General features: G+C 49.3%; 1 protein-coding gene across 3 annotated transcripts in view; it reads right to left on the bottom strand.

Annotated features, from left to right (window-relative positions):
- LOC143936194 (breast cancer anti-estrogen resistance protein 3 homolog) overlaps positions 1 to 20,174 on the bottom strand; it is a 59,694-nt gene that overhangs the window by 20,916 nt on the left and 18,604 nt on the right. For all 3 annotated transcript variants that reach the window (XM_077460586.1, XM_077460585.1, XM_077460587.1), the window contains 4 exons: positions 19,687 to 20,063; positions 15,592 to 15,686; positions 12,304 to 13,124; positions 6,906 to 7,021 (listed from right to left, as the gene is read on the bottom strand). In XM_077460586.1, the coding sequence (XP_077316712.1) occupies positions 6,906 to 7,021; positions 12,304 to 13,124; positions 15,592 to 15,686; positions 19,687 to 20,063 (1,409 nt within the window). The remainder of the gene's footprint in view (positions 1 to 6,905; positions 7,022 to 12,303; positions 13,125 to 15,591; positions 15,687 to 19,686; positions 20,064 to 20,174) is intronic.

The raw sequence follows: 20,174 nt of genomic DNA, 5'->3' as shown, positions 1-20,174 counted from the left end.
CTGGACTGTAGGAGGGCCGGGCTGGGCGCTGGACTGTAGGAGGGCCGGACTGGGCGCTGGACTGTAGGAGGGCCGGGCTGGGCGCTGGACTGTAGGAGGGCCGGGCTGGGCGCTGGACTGTAGGAGGGCCGGGCTGGGCGCTGGACTGTAGGAGGGCCGGGCTGGGCGCTGGACTGTAGGAGGGCCGGACTGGGCGCTGGACTGTAGGAGGGCCGGACTGGGCGCTGGACTGTAGGAGGGCCGGACTGGGCGCTGGACTGTAGGAGGGCCGGACTGGGCGCTGGACTGTAGGAGGGCCGGACTGGGCGTTGGACTGTAGGAGGGCCGGACTGGGCGCTGGACTGTAGGAGGGCCGGACTGGGCGCTGGACTGCAGGAGGGCCAGACTGGGCGCTGGACTGCAGGAGGGCCGGATTGGGCGCTGGACTGTAGGAGGGCCGGACTGGGCGCTGGACTGTAGGAGGGCCGGACTGGGCGCTGGACTGTAGGAGGGCCGGACTGGGCGCTGGACTGTAGGAGGGCCGGACTGGGCGCTGGACTGTAGGAGGGCCGGGCTGGGCGCTGGACTGTAGGAGGGTCGGGCTGGGCGCTGGACTGTAGGAGGGCCGGACTGGGCGCTGGACTGTAGGAGGGCCGGACTGGGCGCTGGACTGTAGGAGGGCCGGACTGGGCGCTGGACTGTAGGAGGGCCGGACTGGGCGCTGGACTGTAGGAGGGCCGGGCTGGGCGCTGGACTGTAGGAGGGCCGGGCTGGGCGCTGGACTGTAGGAGGGTCGGGCTGGGCGCTGGACTGTAGGAGGGCCGGACTGGGCGCTGGACTGTAGGAGGGCCGGACTGGGCGCTGGACTGTAGGAGGGCCGGACTGGGCGCTGGACTGTAGGAGGGCCGGACTGGGCGCTGGACTGTAGGAGGGCCGGGCTGGGCGCTGGACTGTAGGAGGGCCGGGCTGGGCGCTGGACTGTAGGAGGGCCGGACTGTAGCCAGCAGGATCCCAATTTGCTCTGTGTACGGTTGGCCACCTTTCAGGGGTTTCCGTACACTTTAAGGCTGATGGTGGGGGGGGGGGGCTTGGGGGCAGATCCCTGTTTGTACAATGCGGTAGGAAATTCCAAGGCGATGGCATTCCACGCCGGCCCCGGATTTAGCGCTCTTTGTTGTGTTTAGTTACTCCGGTTACAGAAAAAAGCCGGTTCACAATAGTCCTGTGATCTGCAACCCTTCACTGCCAAGAAAGGCTTTTCCTATCGCTCGGGAAACCTTTCATAACAGCTGTGGAAGCGGCAGAGCCAAAGACGCACATTTCCCGCACCGCCCTCTATAAAAGTACAACTAAAAGCAAAACTTTTTTTTTGGGATCGAGTGCCCCCCTTCCCACCCCCCCCACCACCCCATCCCACGTCACGTCAGCTTTTCTTCTTTTGCCCTCTTTGTTCTTTTTGGGAGATTTCCCTTCACTTCCTGTTCCCGTAGCCACAGCAGGAAGTGAAAGTTAGGTTATACTTTAACCACTTCAGCTCCGGAAGGTTTACCCCCCCCCCCCCTTCATGACCAGGCCATTCTTTGCCTTACTTTAAAAATTAAAAGTCAGCAGCTACAAATACTGCGGCTGCTGATTTTTAATAATCGGACACTTACCTGTCCCAGGGGTCCGGCGATGCGGGGGATCGAAGCCCCGCTCGTCTCATCCCCCGCCCCCCCCCCCCCCCCCTCCGCTCGGCGGCACCGTCATTGCAACTGTGGGCAGCCGGGCACCCACTGCGCATGCCGTGATTGGCCGTGCAATCACCTGGGACCTGTCACGCGTCCCAGATGACTGACAGGGGGGAGGGGGCGGAGCTGAGCTCTTCCGGCGCCGAGGGGAAGTGATGTCACCAGCCCAGGCACTGAAGGAGGCAGACTACGAGGGGCCCCCTAGCAACAGCCATTTAGAGGTGAGTTAAAAAAAAATCCACATTTTTTTATTTTTTTTTATTTTTTTTTTAGGAATTTTAATGATTTTTTTTTCTGTGCAACACCACTTTAACTGACAATTGCGCGGTCGTGCGACGCTGTGCCCAAATAAAATTGATGTCGTTTTTTTCCCCCCTACAAATAGAGCTTTCTTTTGGTGGTATTCGATCGCCACTGCGGTTTTTTATTTTTTGCGCTATAAGCAAACAAAGAGCGGCAATTTTGAGAAAAAAGCAATATTTTTTACTTTTTTGCTATAATAAATATCCCCAAAAAATATATTAAAAAAACATTTTTTTTTTTTCCTCAGTTTAGGCTGATACGTATTCTTCTACATATTTTTGGTAAAAATAAATAAATAAAAAAATCGCAATAAGTATGAATTTGGTTTGCGCAAAAGTTAGACCCCTTTCACACTGGGGCGTTTTTCAGGCGCTTTAGCATTAAAAAAAAAAAAAGCGCCTGAAAGAAGCCTCATCTGCAATCCCAATGTGAAAGCCCGAGTGCTTTCACACTGAGGCGCTGCGCTGGCGGGGCATCAAAAAAAAAAAAAAGAAGACCTGCAAGCAGCTTCTTTGCAGCGCTTTAGGAGCCGTGAATACACCGCTCCTAAAGCGCCCCTTCCAATTGAAATCAATGGGAAACGCTTGCAAAGCGATTTTGGCTTTGTGGGCGCTTTTAACCCTTAATTTGGCCACTTCGAGCGCTGGCAGTGTGAAAGGGCTCTTGAAGCACTTGGGCTTTCACATTGGGATTGCAGATGAAGCTTCTTTCAAGCGTTTTACAGGCGCTTTTTTTTAACGCTAAAACGCTTGAAAAAAGCCCCAGTGTGAAAGGGGTCTTATAGCGTCTACAAAATAGGGGATAGTTTTATGGCATTTTTATTATAATTTTTTGTTTTTTATTAGCAATGGCGGCGATCTGCGATTTTTATTGTGACTGCGACATTGCGGCGGACACATCAAGCACTTTTGACACTATTTTGCGACCATTCACATTTATACAGCAATCACTGCTATACAAATGCAGTGATTCCTGTGTAAATGGCACTGGCAGGGAAGGGGTTAAACACTAGGGGGGCGATAAAGGGGTTAAGTGTGTCCTAGGGAGTGATTCTAACTGTGGGGGGGATGGGATCACTACAACATGACAGAGACCACTGCTCCCGTTGACAGGGAACAGTAGATCTGTCATGTTGCTAGGCAGAACAGGAAAATGCCTTGTTTACATAGACACCTCCCCGATCTGCCGCTCCGTGTCACGATTGCGGGCCCCCGGCGGACATCGAGTCTGCTGGCACGCTCACGGAGTACACGCCGGGCACGTGCGTGCCCACTGAGCTGCATCTTAAAGGGGACTTAAAGGGGACGTACAGATACGCCCATTTGCCCAGCCGTGCCATTGTGCCGACGTACATTGCCATGCGCTGGTCGGCAAGCAGTTAAAGCGGATTTCCACCCAAAAAATTTAACTTACGCTTTTCCGGTCCCCCCGGTGTCACATTTAGCACCTTTCAGGGGGGAGTAGATACCTGTCTAATACAAGTATGTTCCTCCCACTTCTGGGCGTAGATACCCGCGGGAATCTACGCCACTTACCCCCTCCCCCCGCTGTATTCTGGGAGACACACGGGTCCCAAAAAACAGCAGGGACCAGTGGGATAGCGGCGGCGCGAGGGAACCAGGAAGAGAAGTTGCAAGGCTTCACTTCCTGATTGCCTTACCGAGGATGGCGGCGGCGGCACCCGACAGCTGAGGGACAGGTCGGCTTTGGGTGCCGACTTCACGGGCAGGTAAGTGTCCATATTTTACAGCAGCTGAAGTATTGTAGCTGCTGACTTTGAAAAAAAAAATGGCGGACCTCCGATTTAAGCAGTCACAGGCTAGGGGTGTGTTAAGGGCCTGTCTATGCTATCTGGCAGGGGTGTCTGAATCCCAAGACTGGCTCAACGCAACTACAATCCCTTTATGCGTGTATTTCCCTTTATGCGCGTATTTCCCTTTATGCGTGCATTTCCCTTTATGCGCGCATTTCCCTTTATGCGCCCTTTATGCGTGTATTTCCCTTTATGCGCGTATTTCCCTTTATGTGTGTATTTCCCTTTATGCGTGTATTTCCCTTTATGCGCGTATTTCCCTTTATGCGCGCATTTCCCTTTATGCGCCCTTTATGCGCGTATTTCCCTTTATGCGCGTATTTCCCTTTATGTGTGTATTTCCCTTTATGCGTGTATTTCCCTTTATGCGCGTATTTCCCTTTATGCGCGTATTTCCCTTTATGCGTGTATTTCCCTTTATGCGCGTATTTCCCTTCATGCGCGCATTTCCCTTTATGCGCCCTTTATGCGCGTATTTCCCTTTATGCGCGTATTTCCCTTTATGTGTGTATTTCCCTTTAGGCCGCGTACACACGGGCGGACTGTTTGCCCAACTTTGTTTGTCAAACAGTTTCGGCAAACAGTCCGCTCAAAATTTGCATGAGCGGACTTGCCCACACACGAGCGGACTGTTTCAGCGAACTGTTTGCCAAACAGTTCGCTCAACTTTTGAAATGAATGGACTCGCCCACGTAAGGCGGAGGCAAATCCGCCCATTTCGAGCGCGTGTACAGGTAGGCGGGGCCCGCGAGGGAGACGTTGCGGGCTCCGCCGCCTGGAATTGGCTTAAAGGGGAACCCCAACGCCGAAAAAAATCGGCGTGGGGGTTCCCCCAAAGTCCACAACAGACCCTTGTCCGAGCACGCTACCCGGCCGGCCAGGAAAGGGGGGCGAGCGAGCGCGCCCCCCCTCCTGAGCCGTACCAGGCCTCGTGCCCTCAACATGGGGGGTGCCTTGGGGAAGGGGGGGCCGCGCGGCCCCCCACCCCAAAGCACCTTGTCCCCATGTTGATGAGGACAAGGGCCTCTTCCCGACAACCCTGGCCGTTGGTTGTCGGGGTCTGCGGGCGGGGGGCTTATCGGAATCCGGGAGCCCCCTTTAAGAAGGGGGCCCCCGGATACCGGCCCCCCACCCTATGTGAATGAGTATGGGGTACAATGTACCCCTACCCATTCACCTGTAAAATAAAGTACAAAAAAAAACACAACACAGAGAAAAAATATTTTATTGCACAGCTCCGGGGGTCTTCCGTCTTCGGGGGTCTTCTCGCCGGACTCCTCCGCTATCTTCGTGTAGCTCTTTTACTAGCGGAGGAGTCCGGCTTTCTTCCTCCCCGCCGCCGGCCTCTTCTCCCGACTTCGGGGGTCTTGTCCCCCTCTTCGGTTCTTCTGCCGGGCCACCGCGCCTTCTTGTAGCTCTTTTACAGGCGGTGGCCCGGTCTTCTGTCGCCGCTGCCTTCCGTTCTTCTGTCGCCGCCTTCGGTTCTTCTGCCGGGCCACCGCGCCTTCTTGTAGCTCTTTTACAGGCGGTGGCCCGGTCTTCTGTCGCCGCTGTCGCTGTCGCCGCCTTCCGTTCTTGTTCTTCTTCTTGTTCTTCTTCTTGTTCTTCTTCTTCTTCCCCAGGAGATGTTGACACGTCGCTCTCTCCGGCCGGAATGCCAGAGCCGCGCTGTGCGGTCACTTATATAGTGACAATGGGGCGGTGTCACATGGTATATGTCACATGGGTTGGTCACATGGGTTGATGTCACATGGGGACTATGACATCGTAAGGGGGCGGGGTCACCATGTGACCAACCCATGTGACATATACCATGTGACACCGCCCCATTGTCACTATATAAGTGACCGCACAGCGCGGCTCTGGCATTCCGGCCAGAGAGAGCGACGCGTCAACATCTCCTGGAGAAGAAGAAGAAGAACAAGAAGAAGAACAAGAACGGAAGGCGGCGACAGAAGAACGGAAGGCGGCGGCGGTGACGGCGGCGACAGAAGACCGGGCCACCGCCTGTAAAAGAGCTACAAGAAGGCGCGGTGGCCCGGCAGAAGAACCGAAGGCGGCGACAGAAGAACGGAAGGCAGCGGCGACAGAAGACCGGGCCACCGCCTGTAAAAGAGCTACAAGAAGGCGCGGTGGCCCGGCAGAAGAACCGAAGAGGGGGACAAGACCCCCGAAGTCGGGAGAAGAGGCCGGCGGCGGGGAGGAAGAAAGCCGGACTCCTCCGCTAGTAAAAGAGCTACACGAAGATAGCGGAGGAGTCCGGCGAGAAGACCCCCGAAGACGGAAGACCCCCGGAGCTGTGCAATAAAATATTTTTTCTCTGTGTTGTGTTTTTTTTTGTACTTTATTTCACAGGTGAATGGGTAGGGGTACATTGTACCCCATACTCATTCACATAGGGTGGGGGGCCGGTATCCGGGGGCCCCCTTCTTAAAGGGGGCTCCCGGATTCCGATAAGCCCCCCGCCCGCAGACCCCGACAACCAACGGCCAGGGTTGTCGGGAAGAGGCCCTTGTCCTCATCAACATGGGGACAAGGTGCTTTGGGGTGGGGGGGCCGCGCGGCCCCCCCTTCCCCAAGGCACCCCCCATGTTGAGGGCACGTGGCCTGGTACGGCTCAGGAGGGGGGGCGCTCGCTCGCCCCCCTTTCCTGGCCGGCCGGGTAGCGTGCTCGGACAAGGGTCTGTTGTGGACTTTGGGGGAACCCCCACGCCATTTCCCTTTATGCGCGTATTTCCCTTTATGCGTTTCAATGATGTATTTAGTCCTCTGGCTGGAATTTGGCTTAATAGGGTGGTGTAGGCACAGACACATATAACTCTACCTTGCAGAAGAATTAGAATTCATGTGATTTTTGTATCTCTAGTTTAGGACGTCAGAATGGGCCTCCTCTGCAACATGAGCAGCAAAAAAGGCATTGTGGCCACAAAAACAAAATCAAAAAAAAAAAAAATCGGCCACTCGTTATTAACGGGCCTCCATGACTCTTTTCTACTGCCCCGTCCGTTCCCTTCATTCCTCATTCCATTGGAGGGAGGAGAAGATGTGACTCATTTGTCCCCCATGGAATTATCACTGACCTCTCCAGCAGATCTCGTCTCAGCTGCTGTCCGTAGGGTAACGTCAGCAGTTCGAGGCCCGACTTGACCCCCATACTCCTCTGCTGCTCCTTGCTCGTCCCCCAGATCCGAATTTGCTGCGAAAGTGGAAAATACAATTTTTACTAACAGATGTTCGTTAGAGGAGGACACAACGTTTCCATTGGCGAGGCCTCTCATTTCACATATTGGAGTATTGTCGTGTTTTTAGTGTGCGTGCTTCAGATTCCTACTTCTGTGCAATGACCTCTTCGTCTAATTTTAGGTTTTTATTTACTTTTTGTGATAAAAAAAAAATGGCCTTAAAACATTAAAGATGAACTCTGGGAATTAGAGGGAATCCCACCACCCAAAGTACTGAAAGGGTTACAGTGCCTTGAAAAAGTATTCATACCCCTCGACATTTTCCACATTTTGAACCAAAAACGTAAATTTTTTGGGGGGATTTTATGTGTTGGTCTATCCCAGTGATGGCGAACCTGGGCACCCCAGATATTTTGGAACTACATTTCCCATGATGCTGAACTACAATGTAGAGTGCCTGAGCATCATGGGAAATGTAGTTCCAAAACATCTGGGGTGCCGAGGTTCTCCATCACCGTGATAGACCAACACAAAGTGGCACATAATTGTGAAGTGGAAGGAAAATGATAAATGGTTTTCACATTTTTTTTACAAATAAATATGTGAAAATTGTGTGTGTGTGTGTGTGTGTGGGGGGGGGGGGGGGACATTTGTATTCAGCCCCCTTTACTCTGATTACCCCTAACTAAAATCTAGTGGAACCAATTGTCTTCAAAAGTCACCTACTTAGTAAATAGAGTCCACCTGTGTGCCATTTAATCTCAGTATAAATACAGCTGTTCTGTGGAGCCCTCAGAGGTTTGTTAGAGAACATTAGTGAACAAACAGCACCATGAAGGCCAAGGAACACACCCGACAGGTCAGAGATAAAGTTGTGGAGAAGTATAAAGCACGGTTAGGTTATAAATACAATTTCCAAGCTTTGAACATCTCACGGAGCTCTGTTTCAATCCATCAACGGAAAATGGAAAGAGTATGGGCACAACTGCAAACCTACCAAGACATGGCCGTCCGCCTAAACTGACCGGCCGGGCAAGGAGAACATTCATCAGAGAAGAGCCAAGAGGTTCATGGTGACTCTGGAGGAGCTGCAGAGATCCACAGCTCAGGGGGGAGAATCTCTCCTCAGGACAACTATAATGCCGCGAACAACACAATCGAAATTTTGGTCCGAAAAAGCTCTGATGGTTATTCCGACGGGATTTCGCTCAAGCTGTCTTGCCTACACACGATCACACCAAATTCGGACCGTCAAGAACGCGGTGACGTACAACACGTACAATGGGACTAGAAAAAGGAAGTTCAATACCCAGTAGCCAATAGCTTCCATCTTGTAGTTGAATCTGAGCATGCGTGAGTTTTTGCGCATCGGAATTGCATACACACAATCGGAATTTTTCCGTCTGAAAAATTGAGAACACTCTCTCAAATTTTTGCTGGCCGGAATTCGCCAAGGTAAATTCCGATGGAGCATACACACGGTCGCATTTTCCAATAAAAAGCTCTCATCGGTCTTTTGCTGGCTGAAATTCTGATCATGTGTATTAGTCGTCTCTCCACAAATCTGCCCTTTATGGAAGAGTGACAAGAAGAAAGACATTGGGGAAAGAAAGTCATAAGAAGTCCTGTTTGTAGTTTGTGAGAAGCCATGTGGGGGAGGGGGCAGCAAACATGTGGAAGAAGGTGATCTGGTCAGAGGAGACCAAAATTCAACTTTTTGGCTTAAAAGCAAAACGTTTTGTGTGGGGGGAAAACTAACACTGCACATCACCCTGAACACACCATCCCCACCGTGAGACATGGTGGTGGCAGCATCATGTGGTGGGGATGGTTTTCTTCAGCAGGCACAGGGAAGCTGGTCAAAGTTACTGGGAAGATGGATGGAGACAATTACAGGACAATCTACGAGAAAACCTGTTAGAGTCGGCAAAAGACTTGAGACCGGGGCGGAGGTTCACCTTCCAGCAGGACAACGACCCGAAACATCCAGCCAGAGCTACAATGGAATGGTTTACATCAAAGCATATTCATGTATTAGCCCTTGTACACACGGTCGGACATTCTGCCAACCAAATCCGTTGGATTTTGTCCGTCGGATTTTGTCCGAAACTGTTGCATACACACGGTCGGACCAAGTTGTCGGAAAATCCGATCGTTCAGAACGTGGTGACGTTATTTCGTTACGACGGGACTACGTTCAGGCTAGTAGCCAATAGCTTTGGTGTAGAAATTTGATCTGAGCATGCGTGGCACTTTGTCCGATCGGAATTCTCTGCACATGATCGGAGTATGTCCAATCGAACCAGTTGGTCGGGAAATATTTCCAACATGTTGGAAAATTGGGTCGGACGGATATTCCGACAGAATCAGTCCGATGCATACCACACACAGTCGGATTATCCGACAAAACGGTCCGATAGGACATATTCCGTCGGAATCTCCGACCGTGTGTACAAGGGCTTAGAATGGCCCAGTCACAGTCCAGACCTAAATCCAATTGAGAATCGGTGGCGAGACTTGAAAATTGCTGCTCACAGACACTCTCCATCCAATCTGACAGAGCTTGAGATATTCTTCAAAGAAGAATGGGCAAAATGTGTATCGCAGTCAACGGTTTCAGGCGTAGGCGTTTGCACATGCGTGTATATATATATATAGGGGGGCGGAATTTTTATTTTTTTGGAGGAGCGGATTTTTTTGTGCTTGGGTGTAACTTAATTTTTTTTAAATTAAAAAAAAATATATATAGTTTTTTCATCACAGAGGACAAAAAGCAACGTGATGTTTTTTTTTTGGGTGACAGGTTCACTTTAATGAGACATCCAGGGTCAATGTAAATTAAAATGTAATGTAAAGCACATTGCACTGCATTACATTCTTTCCCAGCCTTGATGGGTGGGCAAACTCTAAACTGTCAAAATGACGTTTGTTCCGCTCTCCTCCCCCCGCTTCTCTAGCCAGTGGCACCCGCTATGCTGGTTCCGGCCCGCAGACGGGAAAGTGGAGACCAGGATACATAGCGGGGGGGGGGGGGGCACGCACGCGGAGTGTATACAGAATTCGGACGGCAGCCCATGCACTGGGTTGAAACTTCTGGTTGCAATGGCGACCTGGCGTCTGAGGTTTGTCGAGTCCTGCCTTAGGGGCTCATGCCCTAAGCAGGTCTATCAGTGAAGTAGAAGGTTGGTATTGGGAACTATGGTAAATATTAAAGGGGTTGTAAAGGTTTGTTTTTTATTTTCTAAATAGGTTCATTTAAGCTAGTTAACCTTTTCCTTCGATTTCCCTTCTAAATGTTTATTTTCTTTGTCTGAATATCTCACTTCCTGTTTCTCCTCAGTAAACTTCACACCATCATCCGAGCGGTGGTTAGTCAGCCAGAACAGCTTACTGAGGAGGAGCAGGAAGTGAGAAATTCAGACAAAGAAAACAAAGAAAAAAAAACATTTAGAAGGGAAATCGAAAAGATGAGTGAACCAACAATGCACTAGCTTAAAGGAACCTATTTAGAAAAAAACAAAACAAACCTTTACAACCCCTTTAACATAGCCCTGTTAAATAAGCTGGTTGAGAATGTTGCAGGACTTACACAGACATTAATCTACTTTTTTGTTTTTAGTGGCCAAAACCGATATCGCATCAGCATGGAAAAGTCCAGTCATAGATCTCGCCTGGATGAAACGCATACTCAACTGGATCATGCTGAATGAAAAGATTGGGAGTGTCTTACGGGACAAGCAATCGTGTTTTGAAAAAATGTGGTCCCCCCTGGCTTAGTTATTTGCAGGTACCCGACACGCCGAGTTGACACCCCAGGCCCTGGCCCAAGCCCCAGAAAACAACACCAATGCAACAAAGGACCAAAAGGAAAGGAAAGCCGAGAAAAGACCGGTCACCTTGCACAGGGAGACGGAGCAGCAGTGACCGGTCTTTATTGCCGGTATTACAGGAAGCTCCTGCACAGAGTTAAAGTGCAGGAGTTGTGTCCTGCTGAATTAGTGCACAGATCAGGTATAAATACACTTATGCCGCATACACACAACCAAACTTTTCGACGGACTTGGTCTGGCGGACTTTGCAGCGGAGGTCCGCCAGACTTTCAAACCAACGGACTTGGCCACACACACGATCACTCCAAAAGTCTGACTGATTCTAACGTGATGACGTAGAATAAGGAAGTTCATAGCCAGTAGCCAATAGCTGCCCTAGCATCAGTTTTAGTTCATCAGACTAGCACACAGACGAACGGATTGTCTGCTAAAAGCCGAGTCCGGCGGACAAATTTGAAGCCAGTCTTATTTCTAGGTCTGCCGGACTTTTGGGAAGAATAAAGCCGCGTACACACGGGCGGACTGTATGGCCTACTTAGTCCGTCGAAACACATTTCAGCGGACAGTCCGCTCGTGTGTGGGCTTCAGCTGACTTTTTCAGCGTGCAGTCTGGCGTACTAAGTATTTCGGAATTTCCGTAATACTGTCCGTCATACTTTGGTTTCAGCGGACAATCCGCTCGTGAGTAGGCTAGTTCGACGGGCTAAGTATGGCGCATGCTCAGAAAGGATTTACACGGCGAAAGGTTGCATTGCTGTGTATTGGACTTCCTATTTCTAGTCCCGTCGTACGTGCTGTACACGTCATCGCGCAAGCTTTCGACGGACTGTTTGTGCATCCGTGTGTGGTCAAGTCCGTTTATTCGAAAGTATGACGGACTGTCCGTCGGATTGTATGACGGACTAAGTAGGCCATACAGTCCGCTCGTGTGTACGTGGCCTAGGTCCGCTGGAGCCCACACACGATGGAATTGTCTGACGCACTCTGGTCCGCCGGAAAGTCTGATCGTGTGTGCACGCGGCATAAGGGATCTAAGATTCAAGTAAGAATACATTTGCCTATAAAATTTTAGTAAATATTTGTTTTGCCCCCGATTTGAACTTTAAAGTGGTAGGACCTCTAAAAATAATACTAAAAGATCACAGAGGATCGCAGTTTTTAGAATTGCATTCACATTAGAATAGGTGGAATATTACTTTAGTCTTATTTTTCACTGGTATTCATTTTTTTTTTTGGCGCTATAGCTCTATTTTTTCTATATTTCTGCATTGATTGCAATCAGAAATTTCACAGCATCTAGAACAAATCCCATACCCAATGCTACAATCTTTACTCAACAATCATTTTTGCTCATTCTCACACAGTTTCAAGTAAACCCACCAGTGATGATCAAGTTTGTTTTATACGTTGGAAACCATCATGTGGTGCATGGACAGCTCTCGGAAGAGGACATAGATTTTACTTACTTGGCAGTTTTCCCGGAGAATATGGAGGGCACTCTCCTTGCAGTCTCGTTGACTAACAATCTCTTTCAGCTTTCGCAGAGCGTTTGGCTCCAGAGGCTTGTTTTCCGGTGACAGCAAAATAGATGGAAAGGTTTTTGGATTGTAAGATGTTATGGTCTGAATCTGCGGCCTGATGAAATCGTCCTCATCTTCAGCAGTCTCCAATGTTACATGTTCCATCTTGGAAAGTCTTGGCTTATGGTGTGGTTGGCTGAGATGTTCAGTTCTAGATTGTTCTGTTTTAGGCCTTTCCTCCGGCGAATGGACCTGTTTGGATTTGTTGCTTTCAGAAAATACTGTCCTAGATTTATCCACCTCTTTATGAACCAGTTTTGTTTTGGCAACTTCGGAGTAGACTGGTTTCGAGTTTCTAGGGTTGTCTAGTTCAAAATGACCCTTTGACTGAATCACATCTGGGGACTTGTCCAAGAAACCAAAGGTGGTCTCTGTAGCTCGGGCACGGTTCTTCCACCGTTCCTCGACTTTCATGGTGTCCACAAGTCTTCGAGGTGCCTCTGGGACACGAGGGACCAACTCCCAATAGGTGCTCATCCCATCAGGAGGGTCTGGAAGCAGCAGTGAAGGAGCTCGTATGGGCTTGGGTGGAGCCTTGGAGTGTAGCTGGCTGTCTGAACCCCTCAAGGCATTGTTGCCACCACAGTCCAGAGGCTGGATTGATTGAAGCTTGGCTCTGAGGACTGGGTCGCTGCCCGTTCGGAAAATAGGCGATAATGGGATGGCGGATGTGTCCTCTGGAGACACCGATGTTTCTGCTGTAACAGCTGGAAGAAAAATAATGTGAACATTATTTAGCAGTGTAATGCCGCGTACACACGATCAAACAAGCGGGTGGAAAAGTCCGGCAAACTGAAGTCCGCCGGACAATCCCCCCGTGTGTAGCCTCCGGCATACTTTTTTGACCCAAAAGTACGGCGGACTTAGAAAGTAGTTTTGCACTCCAATCTTCCCGCCGAACTCGCATTTCGGCGCACAATCCGGCCGTGTGTGTGCCAGTCCGCCGTACTTTTGAAATGAACAGACTTTTCCCGCCCGGAGAAAAGTCCGCTCATTTCGAGCGGGTCTCCAGGTAGGTGGGGCCCACGAAGGAGACGTCGCTGGCCCCGCCACCTGGTATGGACCTAAAGGGGAACCCCAACGCCGAAAAAAATTGGCGTGGGGTTCCCCCCAGGTCCACATCAGACCCTTGTCCGAGCACGCTACCCGGCCGGCCAGGAAAGGGGGGGACAAGGGCCTCTTCCCGACAATCCTGGCCGTTGTCACAGTCCTTATTAAAGGGGGCTCCCGGATTCCGATAAGCCCCTCGCCCGCGGACCCCGACAACCAACGGCCACGGTTGTCGGGAAGAGGCCCTTGTCCTCATCAACATGGGGATAAGGTGCTTTGGGGTGGGGGGGCCGCGCGGCCCCCCCTTCCCCAAGGCACCCCCCATGTTGAGGGCACACGGCCTGGTACGGCTCAGGAGGGGGGGGCGCTCGCTCGTTCCCCCCCTTTCCTGGCCGGCCGGGTAGCGTGCTCGGACAAGGGTTTTTTCGGCGATTTTTTTCGGCGTTGGGGTTCCCCTTTAAGTCCATACCAGGCGGCGGGGCCAGCGACGTCTCCTTTGCGGGCCCCGCCTACCTGGAGACGCGCTCGAAATGAGCGGACTTTCCTCCGCGTGCGTGGGCGAGTCCGTTCATTTCTAAAGTAGGGTGGATAGTACGCCGTATTAGTCCGCTGAAAAAGTGCCGTGTGTGGGCAAGTAGCCCGTTCGGAAAGTCCGACGGACAGTCTGGTGGGAAGTCCGCCAGACTAAGTCCGTCGGATAGACGGCTACGTGTGTACGCGGCATTAGACTGGTATTAGAAAATTACATGAAGACAGTGGTGGAAGGAACTAAACATCTATATATTTAGATTCCATAAATGTAGAGGTTTAGTTCAGTAACAACTTTCCAGAGCATCCAAAATCCTGTGCTATTCTACTATACTGTAGAAGACTGACTATTTGCAAAGCCACACCAATATTTTCTTATATAGTCCGTCACAGCTCCTCTAATGCCGCATACACCCAAGCGAAATGTCCGACAGAAAAAGTCAGACAGAAGCTTTTCATCGTATATTCCAATCGTGTGTATGCCCCATCGGACTTTTTTTTTTTTTCGAAAATTCTGACGGACCTAGAAATAGAACAAGTTCTAAATATTTCCGACGGAACCAATTCCTATCGTCTGTATGCTGTTCCGACGGACCAAAAACTATGCATGCTCTGAAGCAAGTACTAGATGGAAGCTACTGGTTAGTGAACTTCCTTTTTTTAGTCCCGTCATACATGCTGTAAGTCACCGCGTTCTTGACGATCGGACTTTGGTGTGATCGTGTGTATGCAAGACAGTTTCAGCGGAATTCCGTCGGAACTCCGTCGGGAAAGCCTTCAGCGTTTATTCCGACGGGAAAACCGGTCGTGCGTACGCGGCATAACGGTTTTGTATTTTTTTTATTTGAAATTTGGCAGGACTTTTTACAAATCCCCAAGATAGATATAAGCCCTTGTACACACGGTCGGACATTCTGACAACCAAATCCGTTGGATTTTGTCAGACGGATTTTGTCCGAAACTGTTGCATACACACGGTTGGACAAAGTTGTCGGAAAATCCGATTGTACATAACGTGATGACGTTATTTAGTTACGATGGGACTACGTTCAGGCTAGTAGGCAATAGCTTTGGTCTAGGAATTTGATCTGAGCATGCGTGGCTCTTTGTCCGTCGGAGTAGGCTACACATGATCGGAGTATGTCCGATTGGAGCATTTTGTCGGAAAATTTTACGGACAAGTTGGAAAACTTGGTCCGTCGGATATTCCGACGGAAACAGTCCGATGGAGACCACACACAGTCGGATTATCCGACAAAACGGTCCGATCGGACACATTCCGACGGATTCTCCAACCGTGTGTACAAGGGCTTAAACCTTTTTAGGACAACTACATGTCTGACCATCCTTCTGGACCTCCGATAGTCCACCCCCTTGAGAGGGTTGGCAGCACCACCATGGATTGCCAGATGATTGGAAAGCAACAATTGCCATCCTTGCATGTTGCAACCTCTTACCAGAAGAGAGGTTATGGGGAAGAGAAGCAATCATATTGTTTACACCCCAACTGATTCAAAGAGAGGAGTGATGCTATAATGGCTAAAATTAAAAAGGGATTCTCAGGAGTTTTGACTATCCACATGTTTTTTAATTTACCTGAGAAGAGGTTGCTGTCAGACTGAGCGCTCTGTAACGGTATCTCCTTCAAGATGTCCAGATTGCCAGGTTGGCTCCCAAACCTGTCTTTGGTCCTGGTAGATATAATCGCAAAAAACAAAAAAAAACAAAAAAAAACTCCATTTAATTAAGAATAATTTTTCAGCTACGTGCAATGAATGGGAGGAAATGGCCAGCAAGATGAATTGTGGAAGAAAAATTAAAGCAAAGTGCATTCTGGGTGAGAGATGTTGCTAAAGAAGTGCACCAGTGGTAAGTCATTGTCAGTTCTTGACATGTTGTCAATGTGATCTATTGCAAAAGGTGAAATATGATGAAGGCAACATGACAGGGATGTATTATTGTCAAAGAAAACTTTAATTAACCCCTTATGCCACCAAGGTTTTGAGGGACAACCCTGTATTTTGGACCCAAAAAATGGACAGGTTGTGTGGGGACATGGCTTGGCTGAAATATGCCAAAGGTTTGGATGATCAGGTAGGGCAGTGATGGCGAACCTTGGCACCCCAGATGTTTTGGAACTACATTTCCCATGATGCTCATGCACTCTTCAATGTGGTTGAGCATCATGGGAAATGTAGTTCCAAAACATCTGGGGTGCCAAGGTTCGCCATCACTGAGGTAGGGTTTGGTATTGATTGGTGTATGAAAAGTGTGCAGAAGGTGGGATGAGTTGTAATGGATGTCTTGAGTAGGAAAAAAAAAAAGAGTACATGGATAAAGAATAGAGGTCGACCGATATGGGTTTTTCTCTGGCCGATGCCGATGCCGATATTTAGAAATCATGGCGGCCGATAGCCGATATATGATGCCGATTTTTTTGGGCCGATATGTTAGGCCGATTTTATTTTATTTATTTATTTTTAATCCCCCTTGATCTAACACACCTTTCCCACTGGGGCATTTTTCAGGCGCTTTTGGGCTAAAAATAGCGCCTGTAAAGTGCCTGCAAAATGTCTCCCCTGCAGTCTGTGTGAAAGATAAAGTGCTTTCACACTGAGGCGATGCGCTGGCAGGATCTTTAAAAAAAAGTCCTGCAAGCAGCACGTTTGGAGTGGTGTATACCGCTCCTCCACCACTCCTGCCCATTGATATGAATGGGCACCACTGCCGAAGCGCATGCAATGCGATTTGGCAGCAATGCTTCATGGGCGCATTTAACCTCTTCCTTGGCCGCTAGCTGGGTTATATGTGCCCCACTAGCAGCCAAATAGCACCGCTAAAATGATGGTAAAGAGCCGCTAAAACTTGCGTTTTACCATCAACGTCTGCCCGCTCCAGTGTGAAAGCAGCCTTCATAAGTGATACAGAAAATTTCTTACACTTAAAGCGGAGGTCCACCCTAAAATGGACCTTCCGCTCATCGGAACCCTCCCCCCCTCCGGTGCCACAATTGGCACCTTTCAGGGGGGAGGGGGGTGCTTCCGGGCTAGCTCTCTGCGGAAAGGGGCGTACATTACGCCCCTTTCCGCAAGTGCCCGCCCCCTTCCGCAAGTGCCCCGCTGCCTGCTGGGAAACACACAGATCCCAGAGGCAGCGGGGACCGTCCTCATTGCGCAGCGAGGCTCGCGCATGCGCAGTAGGGAACCGGGAAATTAAGCCAAAAGGCTCCATTTCCTGATTCCCATACCCAAGATGGCGGCGGCGGCAGCACTCGAGTGACGATCTAGAGATCGGCTTCGGGTGCCGACATCGCGGGCGCGCTGGACAGGTAAGTGTTATTATTTTAAAAGTCAGCAGCTGCAGTATTTGTAGCTGCTGGCTTTTAAAAAAAAAAAAAAAAACGCGGAGTCCCGCTTTAAACATTTATTAAACAAAACAAACCTCCAATCAGTTTACTTGTATGTATGATCTAGATAAAAAAAAAACTATATATTAAATAAAAACAGGTAGTCAAAACTTTTGGACAAAAAAAAAAAAAGGGCTAACTTTACTGTTTTTATTTTATTTTTATTTTTTAAATGGTGTATTTTTTTCCCAAAAAAATGCATTTGAAACACCTCTGTGCAAATGGCGTGTGACATAAAATATTGCAACAACCGCTATTTTATTCCCTAGGATCTCTGCTAAAAATATATATATAATTTTTGGGGGGTCTAAGTGATTTTCTGGCAGAAAATACAGGATTTTTACTTGTAAGCAACAAGTGTCAGAAAAGATTTAGTCTTTAAATGGTTAAACTGAGAACTTCTACACACAGAGATGATTTCATTCATTCAGAAGTGTAAACATTGTATCATTTAGTTCTTTTCCTGGCAGTCTGCCCAGAGAGGAGGAAAGTGTTGCTATGACAACTCAGACAATTCACACTGACTTCTTACAGAAGTCATTTCAAAGTCCCGCTGTAGAATCGGCTTTTTATTAACACAATCGGCCGATGCCGATTATTTAAAAAACGGCAAATATCGGCCGGCCGATATGTCGGTCGACCTCTAATAAAGAACATTACAAGAGGTTCTTTGAGGGACATCAGAACCCATATACTGAAGGAGTCTTGAGTTTCATCTTGAAAATTAAATGTCTTGATGAGTTTTTAGCTGGGAAAGTTCATATATGCCACGTGAAGTCTGTTTTCCCTTTTTCCTTGTAAAGTCAAGACTAATGCCGCGTACACACGATCAGACTATCCGCCGGACTTAGTCTGGCGGACCAGAGTCCGCTGGACAATTCGATCGTGTGTGGGCTCCAGTGGACTTTTTCTTCCCAAAAATCCGGCGAACTTAGAAATAAGACTTGCTTCAAAATTTTCGTCTGGACTCGGCTTTTAGAGGACAATCTGTTTGTCTTGTGTGCTAGTCCGGCGGACTAAAACCAACGCTAGGGCACCTATTGGCTACTGGCTATGAACTTCCTTATTCTACGTCATCACGTTCGAATCTGCCGGACTTTTGGAGTGATCGTGTGTGGCCAAGTCTGTTTGCTTGAAAGTCCGGCGGACCTCAGCTGCAAAGTCCGTCGGATTGTCCGCCAGATAGTCCGATCGTGTGTACGCAGCATTAGGGGGAGTGTCCTGTTGATGAAATGCACTATGCCCGCCCATGAAGATTCTGACACTTAAAGTAGGGAGGTATGCAAAAGGTGCGTTGTGGTATGGGAACATTTAGAGCGTTGGGTGAGGACTGGTGGTATGGGAACATTTAGAGCGTTGGGTGAGGACTGGTGGTATGGGAACATTTAGAGCGTTGGGTGAGGACTGGTGCATTGAGTAAGAAACTTTGCTGTTGAACATGGTTTGGAGGGCATATTCATGTTTTTGTATCTAAGCAAGCTGTTATCTGCCACATGAAGCCATTTTTCTTTTTTCTTTTTTGGCTTGTGGAAGCAAAGCCTTTCTTGCACCAGAATTATAGGGACAGTCCTATTGACAGGGTGCCCGCCCACGAGGATTCACACACCAAATGTAGGATGTGAGGCATTGTGTTGGAAAATTTTGCCCGCCCACGAGGATTCAGACACCAAATGTAGGAGGTGAGGCATTGTGTGGGAAAAGTATGCCCGCCCACGAGGATTCAGACACCAAATGTAGGATGTGAGGCATTGTGTTGGAAAAGTTTGCCCGCCCACAAGGATTCAGACACCAAATGTAGGAGGTGAGGCATTGCATAAGTTTGCCCGCCCACGAGGATTCAGACAGCAAATGTAGGATGTGAGGCCTTGTGTTGGAAAAGTTTGCCCGCCCACGAGGATTCAGACACCAAATGTAGGATGTGAGGCATTGCGTTGGAAAAGTTTGCCCGCTCACGAGGATTCAGACACCAAATGTAGGATGTGAGGCATTGTGTTGGAAAAGTTTGCCTGCCCACAAGGATTCAGACACCAAATGTAGGAGGTGAGGCATTGCGTTGGAAAAGTTTGCCCGCCCACGAGGATTCAGACACCAAATGTAGGCTGTGAGGCATTGTGTTGGAAAAGTTTTTTGACAGTTGTGTTGTAGCGTGAGGACTGGTGCATTGAGTGAGAACCTTTCCTAGCCGAAGGACCTGGTGAGCCCCACTGAACATTGAACATTGCAGTGGGTATGGAAGAGTCGCATTTTGAACTTATAAATTAAAGGGAATTTTGATGGGTTTGTACCTGAGCAAGCTGTTATCTGTCGCATAAAGACTCCGTCTGTTTTCCTTGTTTGCCTTCTGGGATTCATGGCTCTCCCCCACCACACTCAGAGGCACTGTCCTATTGACGGGATTCTCTATGACGGCCCCTGAGGATTCAGACACCGTCCGCTTATCGCCGACGTAGGACCGAACAAGGGCGGGAATGTTGTCAAACCGGTCCTGTTCCAGCTGGTAGAGAGTGCGCGAGACCCCTCGTCGGGGACGCAAGTTGACAGCAATGATCTTGAAGTGCAGGACCTGCTTGGAGCTTACACAGCTTAAGACATAGTCTCCAGGAGAGGAGAGCGAGTCACGAATGAGAAAATTGCCATCTTTTTGTAAGAGCTTCTCTGCCTCCTGTGAAAGTATATAAAACATCAAGACATTAGATGCATACAACAATGCATAATACAGCCTCTCTCAACCTTTTTACCGCAAAGGAACCCTTGCAATAATTTTCAGGTTTCA

Source organism: Lithobates pipiens, unplaced genomic scaffold (genome assembly GCF_037356315.1).
Source record: "Lithobates pipiens isolate NorthernLeopardFrog02 unplaced genomic scaffold, aLitPip1_a1.2 Scaffold_28, whole genome shotgun sequence".
NCBI lineage: Eukaryota > Metazoa > Chordata > Amphibia > Anura > Ranidae > Lithobates > Lithobates pipiens.
This window is presented reverse-complemented; position numbering and strand designations above follow the sequence as displayed.